The 21,608-nt window shown below is 33.8% G+C and overlaps 2 protein-coding genes across 3 annotated transcripts; both read left to right on the forward strand.

Annotated features, from left to right (window-relative positions):
* The first annotated feature begins 1,526 nt into the window (after positions 1-1,526).
* Positions 1,527-2,622, forward strand: LOC130935709 (uncharacterized). The gene has a single exon (XM_057865583.1). It carries the CDS (start codon positions 1,672-1,674, stop codon positions 2,389-2,391), a length of 720 nt encoding a protein of 239 aa, XP_057721566.1. The 5' UTR covers positions 1,527-1,671; the 3' UTR covers positions 2,392-2,622.
* A 10,571-nt stretch (positions 2,623-13,193) lies between these two features.
* LOC130936636 (phosphoglucan phosphatase LSF1, chloroplastic) lies at positions 13,194-20,162 on the forward strand. 2 transcript variants are annotated; one of them, XM_057866730.1, is made up of 10 exons: positions 13,194-13,603; positions 13,693-13,799; positions 16,052-16,511; positions 16,603-16,674; positions 17,179-17,300; positions 17,628-17,843; positions 18,307-18,412; positions 18,559-18,668; positions 18,927-19,071; positions 19,881-20,162. In XM_057866730.1, exons 1-10 carry the CDS (start codon positions 13,295-13,297, stop codon positions 20,004-20,006), a joined length of 1,773 nt encoding a protein of 590 aa, XP_057722713.1. In that variant the 5' UTR covers positions 13,194-13,294; the 3' UTR covers positions 20,007-20,162. The 2 variants fall into 2 exon arrangements, with proteins under 2 accessions (XP_057722713.1, XP_057722714.1); XM_057866731.1 differs by having other exon boundaries at positions 19,887-20,162.
* Positions 20,163-21,608: the final 1,446 nt, after the last annotated feature.

A 21,608-nucleotide genomic window follows, 5' to 3' on the forward strand; every position in this document is an offset into this window, starting at 1 on the left:
ATTGGTCAACAAACTCTTAAATAAAGATTAAATCTACGACAAATTAATTCTTAACTTATTAGATTATGAAATATCATGAGAAATAAAAAAATATTTAATCTTTTAATGATATATCACTTATTTATACTATATTTAAACCAAAATTTTGCATCTTTTGAAATGGGATAATAACTCAAAAATACGTTTTAGGTGTTCTTGTAATCAATTTATCCTTCTTAGATATTAATATATTATATATTTATATATTTAACTAAAATTTAAACTAACTATTCAGTGAATAACTTACATTTAAAATGGTGATTCAATGATCCAATAATTTGGTTAAAAACAAGGCTAAATTTTTTTTAATATCGGTCAAAAATGTATATTACATTAGATTATTTAGTTTCATGTGAGTTTTATTCTACTATAAAAAAAAATTTACTTTTTAAAATACACAAAGCAGTACTAATATTTTATTTATTTTTCAATTAATTTAAAAAGGAAAATCATTGTTCTTTCCATTAAAAAATATTTTTTTTAATTTTGACAATGCTAGACGGCATTGTCATTTTTTTATTTTTTTAAATTATTAAAAATAAAAAATAACGTTGCAGTTTTTCTTTTTATTTTTTAAAAATTATAAAAATATAATTTTTTTGGTTGCTGTATACACAAGGCGGAATTCGAACCCCCAACACTTACTTAAGCGAACTAGTGAACTAACCACTAAACCAACTCAACTTAGTTATTCTAATGAATTTAGAGAACAAAGTTGTTGGGCCAACACAACTTGGTACAACACACATAATAGACTATTTATAGGATACACTCCTCTTAGTCCAATATTAAAACACAATATTTTAAATAACAGAACTCATCACAAACATCATATAAAGGGGGAAAAAAAGCCACTACGTAGCTACATACGTAAGCAAGAAGAAGTGCCAAACGTGGGAAAGAAGAAAAAAAAAATAAAAGATAACAAATTACAAAATAAGATGAAAATTTATTACGTAATTAATTACTAATATATTTTTTATTTAATTTTAAGTAAAAATAATTTAAAAATTATTAATATTTTTTAATTTTATATAATAAATTTAGTCTGTATATTTAAAAAAATAATAATAAATAAAAAAATTAATAATTATTCTTAAAAAATAATAAAAACTTTCAATAAAAAAATTATTAATTTTAATTAATTTTTAATGAATAAATTAACCGTTTAATTTGATATGTAAACGGATTCTGTTAATACTTAATATAAAAAAATATTAAAAAAATTAAACAGTTTTACAAAAATAAAAATTAAAATCAAAAAACAAATATATATTTTTTATTAAGAACTCGTTATTTTTTTAAATAATTGTCAAAACTGTTTAAATTTTTTTTCCACAAAATGTCATTTTTGTAAATTGATAATCCAGGAAAGAGAGTGGAAGTGGAAGTGTAAGTAATGCGTTACGAACAAACTTTAGACGTACAGCGTGCGTTATTCCGTTCTCAATTTCTCATTCCTCTAGCTCCTTCCTATAAATACGCAGAAGTCCAGTAGTCCACACACATTCTTGGCGCTTATCATTCCCAAACCCACCAAAAAGCGAACGTTAAGAAAGAAGGAAAATTACAATTACTACAGTACTACTTCACGAAGCAACTGTGAGATTGAAGGAAAAATAAAACGGTAAAATGCAGAAGCAGAAGGAAGAACAACACTCGGACTCGTTTGTGTCTCCAAGCTTCAGCAGCTACTCCACCGATCAACTCGCAATTATCGCTGAAAAAGTTGGACGAGTCCACTACCTTGCTCAAAACGATGACTCCGATTTCGAGTTCGCCGCGTTTCGAAAAGCTGACCACAATAACGACCATGACTTTTCTCTCAACGACACCGTTTTTCCGCTTTTCAACCGCGACCTTTTAAAGGAGCACCGAAGTACCGAGGCGGAGCTTCGGTTACCGATAAGGAGGATATTGATTGCCGCTGGCGAGGGTCTCCGAAGTGAGAGCCATCAACCGCCGTCGCTATCGTCATCGTCGTCATCATCGGATGATGATTTGGAGGGAATTCCGCCGGGGACGTACTGTGTTTGGACTCCGAATTCGCCGCAAGCTTCCCCGAGCAGTTGCAAGAAGAGCAATTCGACAGGATCATCACCGTCTTCGAAGCGGTGGAAGCTTCTGAATTTTCTCCGGCGTAGCAAAAGTGATGGAAAGGAGCCTTTGGTGTTCCTGGCTGCGCCGGCGAAGAAGGATAAGGCGACCGTGGCGGCGCAGGAGGATTTGTACTTGAAAAGATTGGATAAGAGAAGGTCGTATTTGCCGTATAAGGAAGAGTTGATTGCCATCCGTACAAGCCGCTTGGGGAAGGCGTTCCTCCCTTCCGTCCATGTTCGCGTTGGTCAATGATTCTTCATTTCTTTGCCTTTCGGAAATGGGTCTCACTTCAGTGGATCGGTTCACTACACCTAATTAGGATACAATAGCTTCAAATTATTTGATTAAGTTAGACCATCTTTAGTGGGATTCTTTTAATTTTTCCTTAATTTTCAACTTTATTTTTTCTTATTTTTATTATAGAAAATTAAAAACAGTTTTGTTTCTTTTACCATGCCTGTGAAATGAATATAATTTGATGTCATTTATCTTCTTTGTGAATTTAGTAATCAATCATCATTGTACATTAAAATTCGGGTGTTTAAAATGCATCTTAGTCAAATACTGAAAAAAGAAAAAAGAAATCTAAAACTGAAATGAACCAACTAAATTTGGTTTTTATTTCAAGAAAACAACAAAAAAATTGTCAAAGAGTAAGCAATAAAATTTATATCCAAAAATTGAAAAGTTGAAACCTTGTACGGGTGAAAGATTTATATATGAAATATTTTTGGTGTAGTGAGTAGTGACCCAAAATGAGACTTGCAATTGAAATCGGAATCATGGATTTTGGCTTCTCCCATCGTGCGAGATAGTCACTTTTTGTTTTTTATATTGGAGGGTCAATGATATTTTTCTAAAATGTGAATTCTTGTGATTTTATTTTTAAAATATTTAATGTATAGAAATTAAATCCTACGATTTATATATCTTTTACAATTTTAAAAAATACAAAAACAGTTCAGATATATTATTATTTTTATTTTTATACAAAAAAAGCGCTCGAAATAGTATGTCCAATATGAATAAAATCGATTAATTGAAATTGAAAAAAAAAATCGATAGTCGAATAAATTGAAAAAATAATAAATTTTTGTAGTTTTTTATTTAATTTGATTTGATTTTTTATTTTGATATAAAAAATCTGAACCAAATTAAATCAATAAATTTAATTACACGTAAGTTAATTTTACAAAAATATTCTTACTTGATCTACCTAAATCCTATCCAATCACATTTACTCACTCACTCATTACTCACTTGCTCACTCACTCTGAAGAAGCGCCACACACTCCTCTCTCACTCACGCACACAAACTGTTGTCTCACTCGCTTAGTGTTAGTCTTTACTCTTTTTTTTCAATCTGAGTCACAAACTCATAATCTTCTATTCTTCTTTGTTGTCGCCGTCCAGCAACTGCCGTTTTCCACCTGTCATCCATTAAAATTTTTAGAAATACAGGAGATTGAAATTTCTAGAAAGAGAAATTGAAAAATATTTCTTTTCAAAAATACCCTCATTAAATTTTTTAAATTCTCATTCTACCCCTTCCACCATCTTCACCTATCCAATGTAGTAATTTCCAACAATTAGAGAGAAGAAATACGTGGCTATGGTGGAGCTTGCACTACAAAAAAATGTTGAGTATCGTCGAATTTATTGTCAAATTTAGCATCACAGAGTATCGACAGATTTACCTTTAGATTTACCGGCGGTAACCACATTGAATTCGTAAGGTTTTTTAATTACTGGTGAATTCTGTTTTTGACAGTAAATCCGCTGGTAATTTTTGGAGGAAAAGTTAATTAAATTGGCGCGTCTTTTACCATCGGGTTAATCTGACGGTAACTCAATTTAGTGAAACGATGCGTTTTGGTAACCCACAATGATGTACCGTCAGAATTTTCCGACGGTAAAAGTGGCGTAAATTCAAATCACGAACCCCTTTTCTCTCATTCGAAACCTCACCACCATAACCACCATTCTCTCTCTCTCTCTCTCTCTCTCTCTCTCTCTCTCTCGCACTAGCCACCTGCCACCGAGACCACTGTCGTCGCCGTCAACCCCCACCGCGACGCCTCCTCCCTCTCCTTCTTCCCATCCCTCTCAACGCCGCAGCGGTCCTTTCCTCCTTCTCTTTTCACCCTTCTTAGCCCATAGCCTCCAGCTCCCTGCTCCGGCGACTCACGACCGCCACATCTAGTGCCAGCAACAACCTGGTGCCGTCGCCTTCCTCCTTCCTTCTTCGTTGCTTTCAGCACGTTGCATTCAAAGTTCTTTGTTTGAACTTTTTTTTAAAATCTTGTTAATTAGTTTTAGTTCATTAGATTAGTTTAATTAGTTGAGTTAGTTTAATTTTCTGTTTGAGTGAATTTAGTTAGTTAGGAGAATTTAGATTAGATTTATAGGTTTTGAATTTTTGTTGAAAGTGTCTGGAACTATTCTGAATTTGCTGATTGGATTAATGGAGAAATTGTTGCTCAGTTTATTTGGTTAATTGTTTGATTATGCTCATTTGCTGTGTTAATTACTGTTTTATTGTTTTGCTACTTTGAATTAATTAGACTACCGTCTGATGAATTTATGATCAACGCTGCTGACTTGCTTTTTTTGTCATTGATATTGAATTTTGTGAATTGGTGTTGCACATATTACTTGTTAATGCTAACTTATGTTGTTTATGGCTTTGGATGCCAAATGTTTGTAAATATGCTTCAAAAAGCTTTTTATTGAAAATTTTTGTGAATCCCTTGAAATCGTTGATTGTTCTCCTCTTGTTTTGACTATTTGCATTGATGGAGTTTGATTTTTTTTTCATTGACTGACGTTTTTGAATGTTGAATGTTTGAGGTTTCTTACCTAATATTGCAAGTTTGATACACTTTACCCAATGGAATTTAATTTGTTTAATTTTAGTTGAATTTAGTTTAGGTTTGATTAGAATTTCAATTTTAATTTTCAATTTGTTTTGAAGTTAGTTCAATTTAGTTTTTTAAAATTAGTGAATTTAGGTTGATTAAGTTAAGTTAGATTCAATACATTAGGTTTTGAATCGCTGAAGTATTTGGAATCATTTAATTGTATTAATTGCTGCGTGGATGACTGTTTTGCTGAGAAAAACCCTGCTGATTGTTTGATAATTTAATATTTGTAGTCATATCGACAGGCAGAGATACTGCGGATCAGGCTGCTGGTCGTGGTCGTAGCTGTGATCGGGTTAGAGGGGGATTTTTTTGGCACCTCCGGGGCTTCTAGATCCTCTCCGTCATGCCGGTAATGCCGTAGGTTGTGAGTTTAGCGGACCAGACGTTCATCATGGTCCCTAACTCGAACTACGTGCCCCTATCTACGGTGATGACTTCGCCTCCTACCGGTCATCAGTAGCCAGCATCCACGATGACACTACCTCCAGCGAAGAATGCCGCATCCCCAGAGTCCAGCCACAGAAGTGAGGCAACGATTGATGCCCTCCATCACCTCTCATCGTGCGGTGACCATTTGACTTGATGGCAGCACAGGATATGTATCGTGTTCAGTCTTATATATTTCCTGTATATGGCTGACTAGTTATTGTTTTATGTTTTAATAATCATGATTCTTATTTAGTGGATTTAGGTTAATTTTGTTATTGTTTTATGTTTCAATGATTATGATTTCTATTTGGTGGATTTAGGTTGATTTTTGGTTATTGTTTTAAGTTTTAATGATTATGATTTAGTTATTGTAGTTGCAATTTATATGGGCCTCTGAGCACGATATGACGATCAGAAGATATTCGACCATAGAATGGGTTGGTGACTCCAGCAGATGCTAAATGATGTTTGTCAGGGGCGGGACCATCGGACGCAGTGGCTTCGACTGAATATAAAGAAGGATCTATTTGTTCATTAGGAAACCTATGAGGGGTTTTGGCATCGGTATCTCACCAACAAAACTAGTAAGGCCTCAGCCAGGTCGTCCAAGTATACTGGCGGCTCAACAACCTTCATGAAGATGAAGGCAAGACTAGTATGTAAAGTGACTTTAATTTTGTTAACAACTTAGTTATATTCTTCTGCATATCAATACTAGGCATCCCAACCATATTGTTTCAATGCAACATGTGTAGTCAAAGTCGTTGAATTGTGAGGCGACGTTAGCTGAGATGTTCAAGTACACCCATACGTTGAAGGAGAACAAAGAGACATTTGCTTATCAGCGGTCTCAGGATTATTATGTGAGTAAACATAGATTTGATTATCATCTGCTATAAAATTATTAGAGATTAACTGTATATCTATCGACGTACTAATCACAATAACCTGTGTTAATTACACAGGAGCCTACACACAAAGAGTAGAGGCCGCAAGTCAGCAGTCTCAGCAAGGTGGGGAGGACGCCACCGATGGATGTACAACTGTAGCCATCAATCATGATGCAGTTTGGTGCAAGTCTGCCTCAGCACCATACAGGAACTGCGTATACGGGATCGGGTCATTCTTCGCCAACAGCCTCTGAACATGCACATTGAGGCCGTCGTCAGGCTCTACCACTAGTCAAGCTGTCGAGCCTGAGGAAGGCATGGATTTGAGGCTGCAAGTGCAGGAGCTCTAACAAACCCTTCAGCAGTAGGCTCAGGAGCTTAACGATTATTGGGAGACGTATCAGGAGATCATAACTCACGTGACGTCTACTGATGAGCTCAGGCTAGAGTTCTGGGACTCGGTGGAGCGGATGCAGCGTATGGAGGCTCATATAAAGGTGTACCAGACCCAGATGTGCGCCGTTGAAACTAACCTTGCTGGTGGCAGCGATCCTATTGCAGGTGGCAGCGGTCTTGCTGCAGGTGGCAGCGATCTTGCTGCAGGTGGCAGTGGTCATGCTGATGGCATACGGACATGGCCGCTTTCTGCCTCGCCGACTCAAAGCCACGGGACCAACGAAAACGACGACGACTACCTAGATCTGTAGTTATTGGTTTTACGTTTTATTATTTTATTGTACATATTTGATGTAGTTGACTTTTAATATATTTGAACAGTGTATTATTTATTTTAATTAAATAAAAGTTTTTCATTATTTATAAATAGACTACTAATTGTTTGAAAAAAATTTAAATTTAAAATTAAAATTGACCATGTATTTCAAATTATAAAAAAAATTGAGATTACTATTGGAATAATTCGATGGCAACAGTGCGCGAAATAACATTTTTTTGCTCCAACAATACCGTCGAAAAATCTGCCGGTAACCAATTGGTTTTTCCAGCAAATGATCCGTTGTAACTTCCGACAAAAAAATTTGCGAGGTTTATACCATCTGATTGTTTCCGACAGTAAATTCGATGGTATTTAAATTACCATCGGATTTTTATTTATTTTTCCGATTGAAAATCCGACGGTACTCAACGTTTTTCTTGTAGTGTTGGTGACCTAGCTCTGCCCCTCTCCTATGCGGGCTTCGACAGCAGCAATTTCAACGAGCCTGTGAACGATGTAACACCCTACCACATAGAGTCTTATGCTTAAGTCATAAAACAGAGGTGGCGAGGTATTATGACCAATAAAGTAAAAGCGTATATATACTATAGGTGAAAAGAGGGTTTTATCTAGGAGCCTTTTGAAGAAAAATTAAACAAAAGCATTAAATAGAAAAGCGCGTCACTTACGTAAGCGATAAACGTAAACTAGATGGGATAAGAATAAAGCACCATATATATGTAGGAAAGACTTCCAAGGATGCAGATAACAAAGCTTCTGACTCAGCTCGCGAAGTTAAGACCAGCCAGAGCATACATACATACATGTGTGTGTGTGTGTGTGTGTGTGTGTGTGTGTGTGTGAAACCCAAAATATCCAAAATACTATTTACAGAACCTGTTTCTCCAAGTCAACTTCTAAGAGGGACAAAACATAATACATGTATATACATTGGAGATATATAACTATGTACATATGCATCTAAAACCAAAATAAAACCCCAAACGGGTAGAGTTCTTCGCTTGCAGAAAACTTCCAGTATGCTTCAGCGAGGTGCCTCACGTTCTGCATCTGAAAATCACAAAATATGTATGGGGTAAGAACCGAAAGGTTCTCAGCATGGTAACGGTGCCTTCATAACTAACATATAATATCCCGAAAAAGTCAGAGGTGATCTTAGAACTTCCAACATTCATATTTAAAGCTTAGAGTTAAAATTTTAAACCATAATACAAGGTGAGTTGTCTAAGGTTCTTAATCCTGACTCAATTCTAACTTATTCCCTCTATTTCTTGCCTTCCTCCAATCCTCCAAAACTCTGGTGCAGAGACAAACAATACAGACAAAGCAAATATAAGTAGAGTACAAATACAACAGGTAGCAAATATAGCAGATAAGCATATATATTCAGATAAGCAAACCCAAGTAGTGCAAAATCAAACAAGACACATAAATGCATATGATGCATGCCTTTCCTACTGGCCGTGAGCTTACGTGTCGGTTATTTTACCAGAGCCCGACACATCCAGTAGCTAAACCGGATATTGTCCTCTTGAAAACTGGCGGGCGGTACACCACCACGAACCCCACCTGGTGGACGGTACACTACCACGAACCCCACCATTGCGAGCGGTACACCATCATGAAACTCGCAAGATCTTCGATTGGAAAAACAATACACACGTGGGAGGTAAACAACTACGATCGCCACCTTCTGTGAGCGGTAAACCACCACAATCTTCACAGACATGTTGACACTGGGCAAGTGGTAAACCGCCACAATCCTTGCCAGGTCAAACTCAAAGATCAATGTCATTTTAAATCCTTATAAATCATTCATTCATTCATTAATTCATATATGCATCTCCAACATATTTGCAAATTTTTTACACTTCCTCAATTACTCCCAATCATTTAATCATCAATCATATATTCATCCTCAATATTCTCGATCAATCATCATCATTACAGCCTTCTCCATATTCTATTCAACACTTTCTCAAATCATTCACATTAACTCGATCATTCATTACATTTCATCAGTACTTCAACGTTCTCATTTAGTCCATCATAATTAATGCTATATTCCACTTAGTTCATACTTTTCAACTCAATTCTTCCATTCCATAACCCTCCTTTTATAGGTTCACTCTCTCTCCTAGGCTCGTAAACTAGGTATCGGACCCTACAGGTAATTAAAAGAGGTTGGAGAACTACAGAATTGGTAAGACTTAGAATAAAAAAAATCACTTATGTTACCGAATCAGGGTTCTGCGTACGCGAGCCTCCAGAAACCAATGGTCCGAGTATGCAGGACTTACTCTGCATACGCAAGACGTCTGGGCAGTGCCCTCTGTCCACGTCGTATATGATGGTCCACATGTCTCCTTTTTCTTCGAAAAACAGCAAAGTTGCAGATTTTACTTTTCGCACACCAAATTTCAAATGCGCATAACTCTTTTGTTTTAAAACATTTTTTGTCCGTTCTTCAAAAGGTGGAAACCTCTCGGACTAAATTTTCATTTTAGATAAGTTTGATAAAAATCGAAAGTCTGAAGGCCAAGTTTTGACTTGTCGAAGTTGGTTAAAAACAAAGTTTTTCTAAAAAATTTCTAAACCTCAACTTTCAAAATATTTCAATTCCAACCCCTTTTAAAACTTACCAAATCTTACCATAATGGCTCCAAACCAACATCAATTATATCACAACACTTCTCGACATACCAATTCACCATCTCCATCAAGTTTTCAACCCACTACATACAATCATTATTTATTCTCAAACATTATCATCATAATTCATCATACATTCTCTTCAACTTTATCATTCAACACAATCATCATCAATTTTTTACCAATCTCATATACAAGATTAAACATCACAACCATAATGGCATCAACCACAATTTCAAAGTTACTAACCCTTATATATATCCACCAATCTCAATCATCAACATCATTAATAATTCAATCTTATCTTACAGTTAACTAACCTAAGTTTTACGACACGTTATATTTTAGTTACGAGAAACCGAAACCATACATTGGCGAATTTCTTCCTAAGCCACATGGCACTGCAAGTCCTTGATACACAAGCTCTAACCTTCACCAAGTGATTTTTCAGCTCTTAATACCTGAGCTTAAGTCTCCAACATCATCATTATTGTTCTAATTCATATTTACACAATCCAATTTCACACAATTGCATACACAACCACTAATTTTACTACTCAATATCATATAATTAAAGGATTTACAAAGGTTATGAGTTTCTTACCATTACCCATGAACAATTGGGCAAAACCAAAAATTTTTTCGTTGCCAGAGTTCACCTAAATCATCAAAATCATTCAATTCTTCAATACTATAAATTCTAAATTTTGAAACTGAGATGAGAAGATCTGGATAAGAAAACTCAAGTTTCTTACCAAATTGTTTAGTGGCTATTGTAGATAATTTCGAGACAAACGTGTGATCGCTGACGGCTCGTCAATCGGAGTTTCGGATTGAAAGTTATAGGAATTTGATCAAGTTTCTTATCAATATTGTTTTCTTCCTTCTCCTCATGCAACCAGCAACGTGTTTCATTACTTGGGGAAGGAGAAAAGCTGATGCTCTTCATATAACATTGGTTGGGTTGGGTCTGTTCTGGGCCCAGTTCATTCGGTTTAGTTTGTTTGGTCTAATTTTAGGCTAAAATCTTTAAAATTAGCGTCAAAATTTTAATTATTTCTTCCATTCTAAACTATAAAATTTAATTTTCTAATTTTTTTAAATAATAATTAGTTTATTAGTTAATTATTTATTAATTTTTCAAGTTTTACAAACGACAAGACAGAGGTAAGAATGATACAGAACAAAACAAAATCTGAACTAGAACCAGGGTGAAATGACTGAGTTGGTGGCTGTAACAGTGTTCTCCGACGACAATGGTGATGTTTTTGGACGAGTATGGGTTTGGTGGCACGGAAGCATCCCTCCTCCTTCTTGAGTTTGTCACCCCTCTACACAAGCTCAATCTCTCTCTTCGAAATCTCTCTACTGGTTCTCTCTCTTCTTCTCTTTCTAACTCGTCGGCAGCGAACGTTTTTCCTTGTTTCAGTAACGCTGTCATCTTCTTCCTTCTCTCATCTTCTCTCTTTCTCTGGCGAGCTCACCCCTTTCTTCTCTTTCCCATCTCTGCTTCGTGTCTCTCCCTCTCACACTTATCGGTCTTGGCCAGCGGTTTGACAGCGGCAGCGTTCTTTCTCGCCTCCTCAGCAACGTCTTTCCTCTTGACTAACGACAATTTCACCGTTGAGCTTTGAGAAGGTGAGGCTAATTCAGATGATGATGATGAGAAAAAGGAGGAGGATAGATTAGGATCTATGTTGTTTTCAATTTTTAAATTAATAAAGATATTTAAGTAATTTTACTTGTGTTAGTCTCTATATTTATCTTAAATCAAATTAAGATATTGAGACATAACTCAGTCATGTACACTTTACACTAAATAAAATAAAAATATTTAATTTAGCCTTTGTCACTTATTCTTCGACTCTCTTCCAAACACAGCTAAAGTAGACACTTTGAGAATTATATTGTCTTTTTAAAGATTTCGTGAGAACTGACTTGGATAGTAATTATAACTTCACCTCAAGGACTGCATTGTCCAACTTGCACATGTAAATAGTTAACAGTCATGTGTCATTTTAGCAATTAATGTTAGTTACTAATAGAAAAATTTGGTCAAAATTGTATTATCTAATGTAGAATAAGATTAAAAATTATTTTGTGTATCCTAAAATTTAAAGAATAAAATTTTCAATTTTAAATACTTCATGTACTTATTTGTATAATTATTCTTTTGTAAATAATATATTTGTTTTATTTAGAGTAAAATATTATTTTGGTATCTAACATTTGAGTCAACTCTTAATTTAAATTTTATTATTTTAAATATTTTATTTTAATCTCAAAAAAATTCAAATGTCTTATTTCAATCTAAGAAAGTTTCAAATAGATTTAATATTGTTCCATTGATAAATTTAACACGAACAATTAACATATTGAAGAGTTAATATTTAATTTTAATATGTAAGTAAAATCGATCTACTAACAATTACCAACTTATTATTTTTTTTTGAATCGTTGATGATTGATAGATGGAATTTTAGAATTTTTTATCAGAAGGAGATAAAAAAGAAATTTACATTAAAATTTTGGTTATATTTTTCTAACATAAGAAAGAAGATATAGTTTAATAATAATATTGGTAACGTTTATGTTACTCGTTCTATTAATTATTTATGTCAAATTTAATATTAAGATAATATTGAATCAGTTTAAAATTTTTTAAAACAAAATAAAATATTTAAAATATTAAAAACCAAATTAAAATTTAATCAATTAGTGAGAACTAAAATTGTAGATATTTTAAAAGGTAAATGGTCAAATTCATCCATGAAAAAGCATTTATTTTCTAAATTAGTCCGCAAATTTTTTTTTTAATTAAATTTGTTATTCAAAAATTTTAAATTAATCGCGTCAATTCTTCTGTCATTTTCTTTGTTGATCACCAAAATTTGTTAACGTGACACGTTAAATGATACTACAACACACACATAAAAATTTTAATTGACTATTAGTATAAAAAAATTATGAAATTAGATCAAATCAAAACTTAATTTAATAGAGAACTTGAGATATTGAAATCCCTCAATTTAAAATTAATTTAATCTAATTTTATGAATTTATCATGTTAGCTATCAATTAAGATTACTAATATATATTGTGATGTCACTTAATATATCACATCAATAAATTTTAATGTGATTAATAATAAAAATGACAAAAAGACTAAAATAATGAATTTAAAATTTTTAAAAAATAAATTTAATAAAAAAATCTTTTAAAATTAATTTAAAAAATAAATAATCAGAATCAATTTAATAATCTACTCATATTTTGAATCCCAGGTGGCATATAAAGTCCACAACAGCTAAATACTCGTGCATTGAGGGTCCTACGCAATCGCCACGCGCATCTAGATCCTCCCTTCTTCTCCGCAAAACCCCTTTTCTCGATTCTTTGAAAGAACAAAAAAAAAAAAAAAAATTGATCACTCACACGGACACACTTTCCCACCTCACATCTCACACCATAGCTCACACCTTCAAATCACGCATCTTCTTCTTCCCCCTCCTCAACAACCAAGCATGCTCCTACTCCGATTAACCACCAATCCTCATCCTCCACCGCCATTTCTACCCTGCATCACCAACACCGCATCATCTTCTTCTTCTTCCTTTTGCCCCACGCATCGCTCTCTGTTCAACAACGGAAACAAAAACTGCTTTGTTCGCTCGAATGTCAGAACTCACACTCTTCGTGTTTTCGCAATGTCCGATTCCAAGGCATACAAGATGAACCTCAACCAGTACCTTGTCACTCTCGAAAGGCCCCTCGGCATCCGTTTCGCTCTCACCGCTGACGGCAACATCATCGTCCATTCCCTCACCAAAGGGGTACCCCTCCCCTCCTCACACCAAAATTCATTTCCAGAGATTCATTTATTTTATTTTCAACTTAACAGTTCCCTTTCTCTTCTATTCAGGGCAATGCAGAGAGGTCGAGGATTATAATGGTAGGTGACACTTTGAAGAAACTTGGGGATTCATCTCAGAACAAGCTCGTCGAGATTAAAGACGTTGGAGACACACAGTACGCTTCTTGATTCTTCTTTCCTATATGTTTATGCACTCTAAACTAAACTTAGATGCTTCTAGAGTTTCATTATGTAATGTTGTTTGGCAATATATAATATTCTTGAAAATTAACCCAAAAAGAAAAAAGAAAGGAGAAAGACTCCTCCCTCTCCTGATTCCTACCCTCCTCACACTTCAACATTAGTTGTTCTTTGCATTGATTTCTTTATTATCCATTGAGATTATTCCCCATTCAATTTTTATTTTTTAGTTATGGTTAATGACTGCTCTTTTGAAGCTGAGTCTAGTGGCGTATATATCTAATTACTTCATTAGGGTTAGGTCTATTTCGGTTGCGTTTTCTGCTTTAGACTTTGTGGAAAAAAAAATCGAAACAGAAAACAGAACTTCATGACATTGTTTTCACTTTATATATATATATATATATATATTCTTCCTTCACTTGTGCTTTTCAGTTTAGGTGTATGTTTACAACACTATGGTTACGTACATATAACATTACTCATATCATTATTCTTGGTATTTGTTCAGTTTCTATTTTGTTCCATTTGTTAATTTCAAGATTTTGGAAAGGACAGAATGAAATGGAGATATCATATGAAACATGATTTTATCTTCACAAGAGTCTAAAACATGAAAACAGAAAGATTTAAAAGTAAGGTGGGAGATATATCAGTATTCTCTATATTCTCTCTTAAGTTAATCTCGTTGACATTCCATTCTCTTAACATTTTGTTGGTGAAATGTTTGGTGCTGCCTTGTGTTGTTTAGGAGAATGGTAGAAGAGCTTGCTAGCCTTGTTCCTACTTGCTATAGCATTATCCCCGAGTTCAAATAAAATCATATTTGCTAGACGAAAATGCGCTTGAAAGATTAACACGCTAACAAAAATGGTCCAAATAGATGTAAATAACAAAAGGTCCCTAAAAGATAGTATTAATTAGACAAACATGGCAAAAAATATCGTTTTTTTTATAAGTGGCAAACGACTCATGCATTTGATCCAACTTTTTGTAGGAATATTTGGATAAGTATATAGAATGTGCATGTAAAAATTTAGTGTAAAATTCAATCTCTAGACCCTTTTTCCATGTATATATTTTTTAAATTTTCAGTTATTCAAGTAGAAATTAAAATGGCCAAAAAATACTCACTTGGCCTAAGATCACCAAACATTAAGGATGGATAAGTCTCATTTTTCTAAACATGCTTGCAAATTACTATGTGGAAATTTGATCTCTAGAGCCATTTTTGGGGCTATACGTTTAATAATTGGTATTTTATCAAAAAATAATATTATCTTTTGGAGACCATTTTTTGTCATTTTAATCTTGTGGTTATTTTTATCACGACACTTGAATCTTTTGGGGTGCATATTTTGTAGTTTACCCTCCAAAAATACGATAGGAAACATTCATGAATGGGAGTGACATTATCAAAATAGAAGTGACAATATACATTCCCACTCTGTAAAAGCAAAGTGTTGGATTTTCACCGAACTACAGCAAATACTGATTTGTTATCAAATTCTTCCAAGTATTTCTTTATACTTTTTTTTTTAATTTTAGAAAACAAGGTATTTTTTCTTTTAAATTAAATGACACTGGTGATATATGTTTTAGAATGACATACAAGCTAAATAAAACTCACAAAAGGTTTATTTATACTTTTCCTGAACCACCTTTGCCATACGCTTAAACTATTGGCTAGAGGCATACAAATGGTTTTATATCTAGACATACATGATACAAGTGTAGTGCACCCATTCTCATCCTACTTTTTGCGGAAATTTAATTTATATTTAGAAAACTAAAGACAAGGAGGATCGAATTCTAGTTCTCTCAGTATGTTGTGAACTATTTCTCTCAAACACTTAATTGTTGAGTAGAGACACACAAATGGTTTTATATCTATCAGTATTCTTATTTAATTTAATTTAATTTTTATTTATTTTCGTTAAATTTCGGAATAATAGATTTGGTGGGCTTTGGCATATTTAACAAGGGAGAAAAATCATAAAGAAACTGTAGTTTATTCGTAAGGCTAAATCATAAAAACACTTTTTTATCCATGAGTTCAAATAAATCATAAAAGCACTTTTTTATTCATTTTTCTATCTGCTAGCAATAGTCACTCTGTTATAACTTATACCTTCAAAAGATATAAAGCTACTATCATCTTGATCATCATAATCTATTCTGTTCATCAGTGTTTTGTTTTTACTTTTCAGTCTTTTCATTTCCTCAGGAAGGTGCTAAATGAGCAAGCAAATTCTTTTAGCTTGGTTCTTGAGAGGCCCACATCACCTTTTCCGATTCAACTACTGCATAAAATGATTGATCTTGAAATATTGTTTAATAGAGGTCGAGTTCCTATTATCTCCTGGAGCAAGACACTATTGGCATCTAATTTACAGCCATCTAGTGAGAGCTCTGGGAATTCTGGATTTGTGGTGTTCAATTCAAAATTTCTTACATCGAAAGGAAGCCAGCTATTGGGCAATCAAAATCAAGATGCCATCACTTATGGCGAAAGAAACTTCATTACTCAACAAACGACTCGACTTGCTTGTATTTTTAGTGGAGAAGCCTGTGGAGATGGAGAATGGGCTCATGGAAGTTTCCCACTTGAGGAATATATTCAGGCTCTGGACCGTTCCAAGGATGAGATGTACTATAATCATTCCCTTGGCATGCGCTATAGTAAGGTATTTATCATTTTCCGAAAACGTGTTCCTTTCAGTGTGGTTGCTTAAGATATTAACATAATCTTGCTAACTTGCTATCTTAAATTCATAGATTACAGAGCAACTATTTGTAGGATCATGTATTCAAACAGAAGCTGATGTGGAAACTTTGTCAATTGTTGAGGTAATGATGTTTCACATTAAGGCCAAGAATTACTCCCTAAACTCAGTTTTTTGGATTAACAGTAAATATTGCAAATGAAAGCTTAATACAAGCTTCCATTACAAAACAATAATATCTCAGAAGACAAAAACCTCTGTTGAATAAATGTAGTTATCAACTACTATTTACCATTGAATTTGTTAAAGCAGTGTGCCTGGGCAAATAACTTCTTCTGGTTGCATTATCCAAGTTAAAATCTGTAATATAGTTGAAATGCACCAAGTATCTAATCATGTTAATTTGAGACAAAGGCATGCTGTGACATGTAAATTTGGATTACTGCATATTCTTTTATTGTCATGCTGAATGAACCCTCCCTCCCTCCCTCCCTCCCCCAAAACAAACGCGCGCGAATAAAACCTCTCTGGCTCTCTCTCAATTTTATATATTTTACAAGCAGTTTCGTTTTCATAAGCATTGCATTCTTCACTCAACAATCAACATATTGGGAAATTTCTGCTACAGGGAATTACTGCTGTTCTGAACTTCCAAAGTGGAAATGAAGCTGAAAATTGGGGAATAAATGTAAGATCAATCAATGATTCATGTCAAAGGAACAATATTCTCATGATCAACTATTCCATAAGGTAATATAGGTTCCAGACCTTTTCAGTGGTTTTTACTGATGACAAATTTTCCCTTTGATATCGTTTCTTTCTTAATTGAAATTTGTGTCTGGATTTTCACTTATACTCAATATATTGAAAATGTAAGTAACTAAGTATTACTTTAGGATGAGAATTTCCAAATGTTGAATATTTAACTTCTTTTTTCCCTTTTAGAATACTATCACAAATTGAAGTGAATAAAATATATTTTCATGGAGTTGAACCAGAAGTTCTGACTATGCAAAAATTTTTCTACTTAGACTTTGGTTTTTGTTTTATGTAAGTTTTCCATACTTATGTTTTCAGGGATAGAGATTCATATGATTTGAGAAAGAAACTTCCATTTTGTGTGGGGCTACTATTAAGGCTGCTTAGGAAGAATCATCGTGTCTTTGTTACTTGCACTTCTGGATTCGATCGGTCTCCTGCTTGTGTGATTGCATACCTGCACTGGATGACAGATGTTTCCCTTCATGCAGCCTATACTTGGGTCACTGGGATGCACACATGTAGACCCGACAGGTTCATCTTGTTAAACTTAAACACTTTTGGATCATGGCTTGATTGTACCTTAAATTTCTGTTTAAGAGGGCTCAAGATGGGGATATGTAGTCCGAGAAAAGAATACATGCATGGTTTGTAATCTTAAAAAGTTGAAATTGTACAAGTTTCTTTCTTCTTTGGGCATGAGCAATGAAAATGTTCAAGTTCTTTGTTAGCAGCTGTGATTCTCTCCTTACCATCATCCTTGTAGTGAAGTCAAAGTTTTGTGTTCTGCTTGTTTTCTTTCAGGTCTCTACTAATTTTATTTTCATTAATCTAGTTAACCATTGGGTGGCACACAGATTGCTTACATGTTTGTATGTGCCTGCATCTCACACAGTCATTTATTTTCACCACCTCCTAAACTTTTATTTTTTGGGGGTCATTTTGCCACACTTCATTTTCTTAATTAAAGAAGCATTTCACAGAGTCGTAACTGCAGGCCAGCAATTGCATGGGCAACATGGGATCTTATAGCTATGGTTGAAAGGGGAAAACATGATGGACCTCCCACACACGCTGTCACATTTGTGTGGAATGGTCATGAGGTAACAGATATTTAATTATAGCTTCACTGCAGCTTGCTGGTCAGTTTACCTTTAGATTTCTAATGAGGCCTAGGAGATTGAATATGTTTGTTATAATTATAGTTTTAAGTTTCTTCATCTGAGTCCCATCTATTTTAATGTTTTAGGAAGATGATGTAACTTTGGTGGGAGATTTTACTGCAAACTGGAAAGAACCACTAAAGGCAGTGTATCAGGGTGCAAGACATGAAGTAGAAGTTAAACTTCCACAAGGAAAGTATGTCTCCTGTTTTTTTACCATAATGGTCTTCAAAATCTATGCTTTTTGACTTTTTCTTTAAATTAGCTTGGCTACCTAATTAGCTAAATATTCCCAGGTAGTCAATTAAATATCTATTTCATATTATGATCATCTTTTTATTATAGGTTATTGTGATTTAATTTTTTTCATGGGCCCAAAAAAAAAGGGTGACAGTGTAATTCCTTCATGCAATATTTTTGTGGAACATTACATGATTCCATTTTTTGCCTTCAGATACTACTACAAGTTTATTGTTAATGGAGAATGGATGCATTCAACTGCTTCACCAGAAGAAAGCGATGATAGGGGTAATATTAACAATATAATTGTCATCGGTGAAACTGCCAGCATTCAGCCTTCGGTTCAGCACCAGCAGGAGGTATGTACACAGTATACGCTTAGAAGTTGCATTCATATGATGAAGAAATTGCAAAGAATAACAGAGCAAGAACAAGGATAAATCACTCTTTCTGAACATTTGAGAATCCTGAGATTCTCCCTGAAGTTCTTAAATAAAAGCTGGACCTAAACTTCCTTAATTGTGACACCTTGAATAGCTTATTAATTGCTATTCTTAATTTACTTTTTGTTGTCAGTTTGGAAGGTATTTCCAGTAAGGAGTTATCCTCTCGTGGAAGACTACTGTGTTAAGAGACCTTAGATCCATAAGGGTTATTTGGTGGTAGAGTTGGTAGTAGAGTTGTCCGGAGAATAGATTAGATGGTTATATCCAAAAAGAATATGAGCGTAACCGTTAAAAGGGATATACAATTCAATATTTGACTGTTAACATGATTTAAGACTGAACATTATGGCATCTAGCTGATCTATGTAATGAACTCCACCAATTGGGACAATGCTTAGATGCTATTCATTGACAGAAACACAACCAGAATCTATCTAGGCAAATCAAATTTAGTGTGAACTATTCGCTGTAGATTAATATATTGTAGAAATAAGAACAATATTGTAAACGCACTCTTCAGAACATTGGATCACCCTTTGTCTCTCTAGATATACTGATTTACTGTTTACACCAAACCTTACCTTAACCTTCTAAATTGACACCTCAGCTAATCTCAAAACCTTAACCATCTAATGTCCTTTGACCATGCTTATTTTTCCTAGCATAAATGATTGTTCCCTAATTGTTAATTTATCAGTTAATCATTGCTTGATTTTCTGTAGTTCCAGGATGCAAATGTTGTGAAGGTAATTGAAAGGCCTTTGAATGAAACAGAGCGGTTTATGCTTGCGAAAGCAGCTCGTTGTATCGCATTCTCTATCTGTCCTATCAGATTAACTCCCAAGTAAGTAGTTGCATACAATGATACAACTATCCTCTCATGTACAGAAAGAAGTTTGTCCTTGTTGTACATTTTGGTACGATACGGTTGTAATAAATGAGAGAAGATTCGCGTTGTATATTACACCGCTGAAGCATATTATGAATTCACCACATTGGAGGTAGTACTGTTTCTTCCAAAATATTTCAACATGAGTTTTGGGACGGTAGATGGTAGCATTTTCCTTATTCTCTCTTCTTTATATACATTGTCGTTCCTATTTGTGTACTATATAGCACAGAACTTAGTTATTAATATAAGACAAATTGGTTCTTAAGATATAAAAAGAAAACTTTAAACCTCTTTTTTCCTTTTAAAAAAATCGCAAACGAAATTTGCTGGGCATAGAATCACCAAAATTTAAAGATAATATATATTTAATATCTGATTATTTTTGTCACTACTACTACAGTTTGATTAAACTAAATCTATTTCGTTCCGAGACATATTTTCAACTATCCAAGAGAGACAAATAATCTACCAACAAATTTAGTCATTTGTGGGGTTAAGTCGGCTGTGTGCCCAGTAATTTAAGTTATTTTGCAGATGCCACATTTGAATGAAGTGTGTTTAGTTTCAGAGCTATAACTAACTAAACAAGTATACATAAATAAGTTAAGCAAATTCAAACAAAACAAAACTAAATGAATCTCAATTAAATTACGAAATGAATCGAAATTACTTAATGAACTGAAATTACTTAATGAAAACAAAACCAAATGAACCTCAATTAAGATGCAGCACAATTACTACAGTTTCATTCGATTCTCTAATTATAGAGAAAAACAAAAAAAATTGAATCAAAAAAACTTGATCTACTAAATGAACGAATTCAATTCACTAAACCTTAAACCGAACTAGTAGAAAAACTGAGCATAATGAATAAGTAGTTTTGTCAATACCTTAAGGAATCTTTATTATTCTTTTTCTGTGTTTTTTGTTAATGAGCTCAAACATAGCACTGGTTTTTCGTGTAGTTTTCGTATAGAATTTGAAAGATTTTTGAGAGATTTTAAATTTATTTGTTGCAGTTTTGAGTAGGAGATAAGAACCGTTTTTCATATTAGAGTGCGAAACGAGAAGTAACAACTAACAAATCTATTATTTTTAATGTATATGATGGTCGGTATTATATTCGTATACAAATGCAATACTATTCACAAATACAATTTTTCATTATTTTTTTTGTAAGATCGATTCTCGTTGGGAAATGTTTTGTCGATTTTTAGCAAATCGATGGTGGTTCGATTCTAATGGTCTGGGAGTGAAACCAACTCTTTTTTTGCGAGTACCAGTTTTCTAGAAGTGTATCAAAGACTGTCGAATTAGACAGAATTAGAAGAAAAGACTGAAAAGATAACAAGAAAATAAAGATTTTGAAAATAAGAATGACTAGAATCGAATTAGTTTGCATCGAATCTAAATAAAGCAGTGAAATGCCTTCGATTAGATCAAAGGACTTTGAGTTTCGAAAATAACAATACGGAAATTAGACAAGGAAATTAAACGTTACTTGAAAGATAAATTTGCAAGAAAAGTAAAGTTTGTAGAAAATGTAAATAAAAAGTAA

The sequence above is a fragment of the Arachis stenosperma genome, chromosome 6, assembly GCF_014773155.1.
Source record: "Arachis stenosperma cultivar V10309 chromosome 6, arast.V10309.gnm1.PFL2, whole genome shotgun sequence".
NCBI lineage: Eukaryota > Viridiplantae > Streptophyta > Magnoliopsida > Fabales > Fabaceae > Arachis > Arachis stenosperma.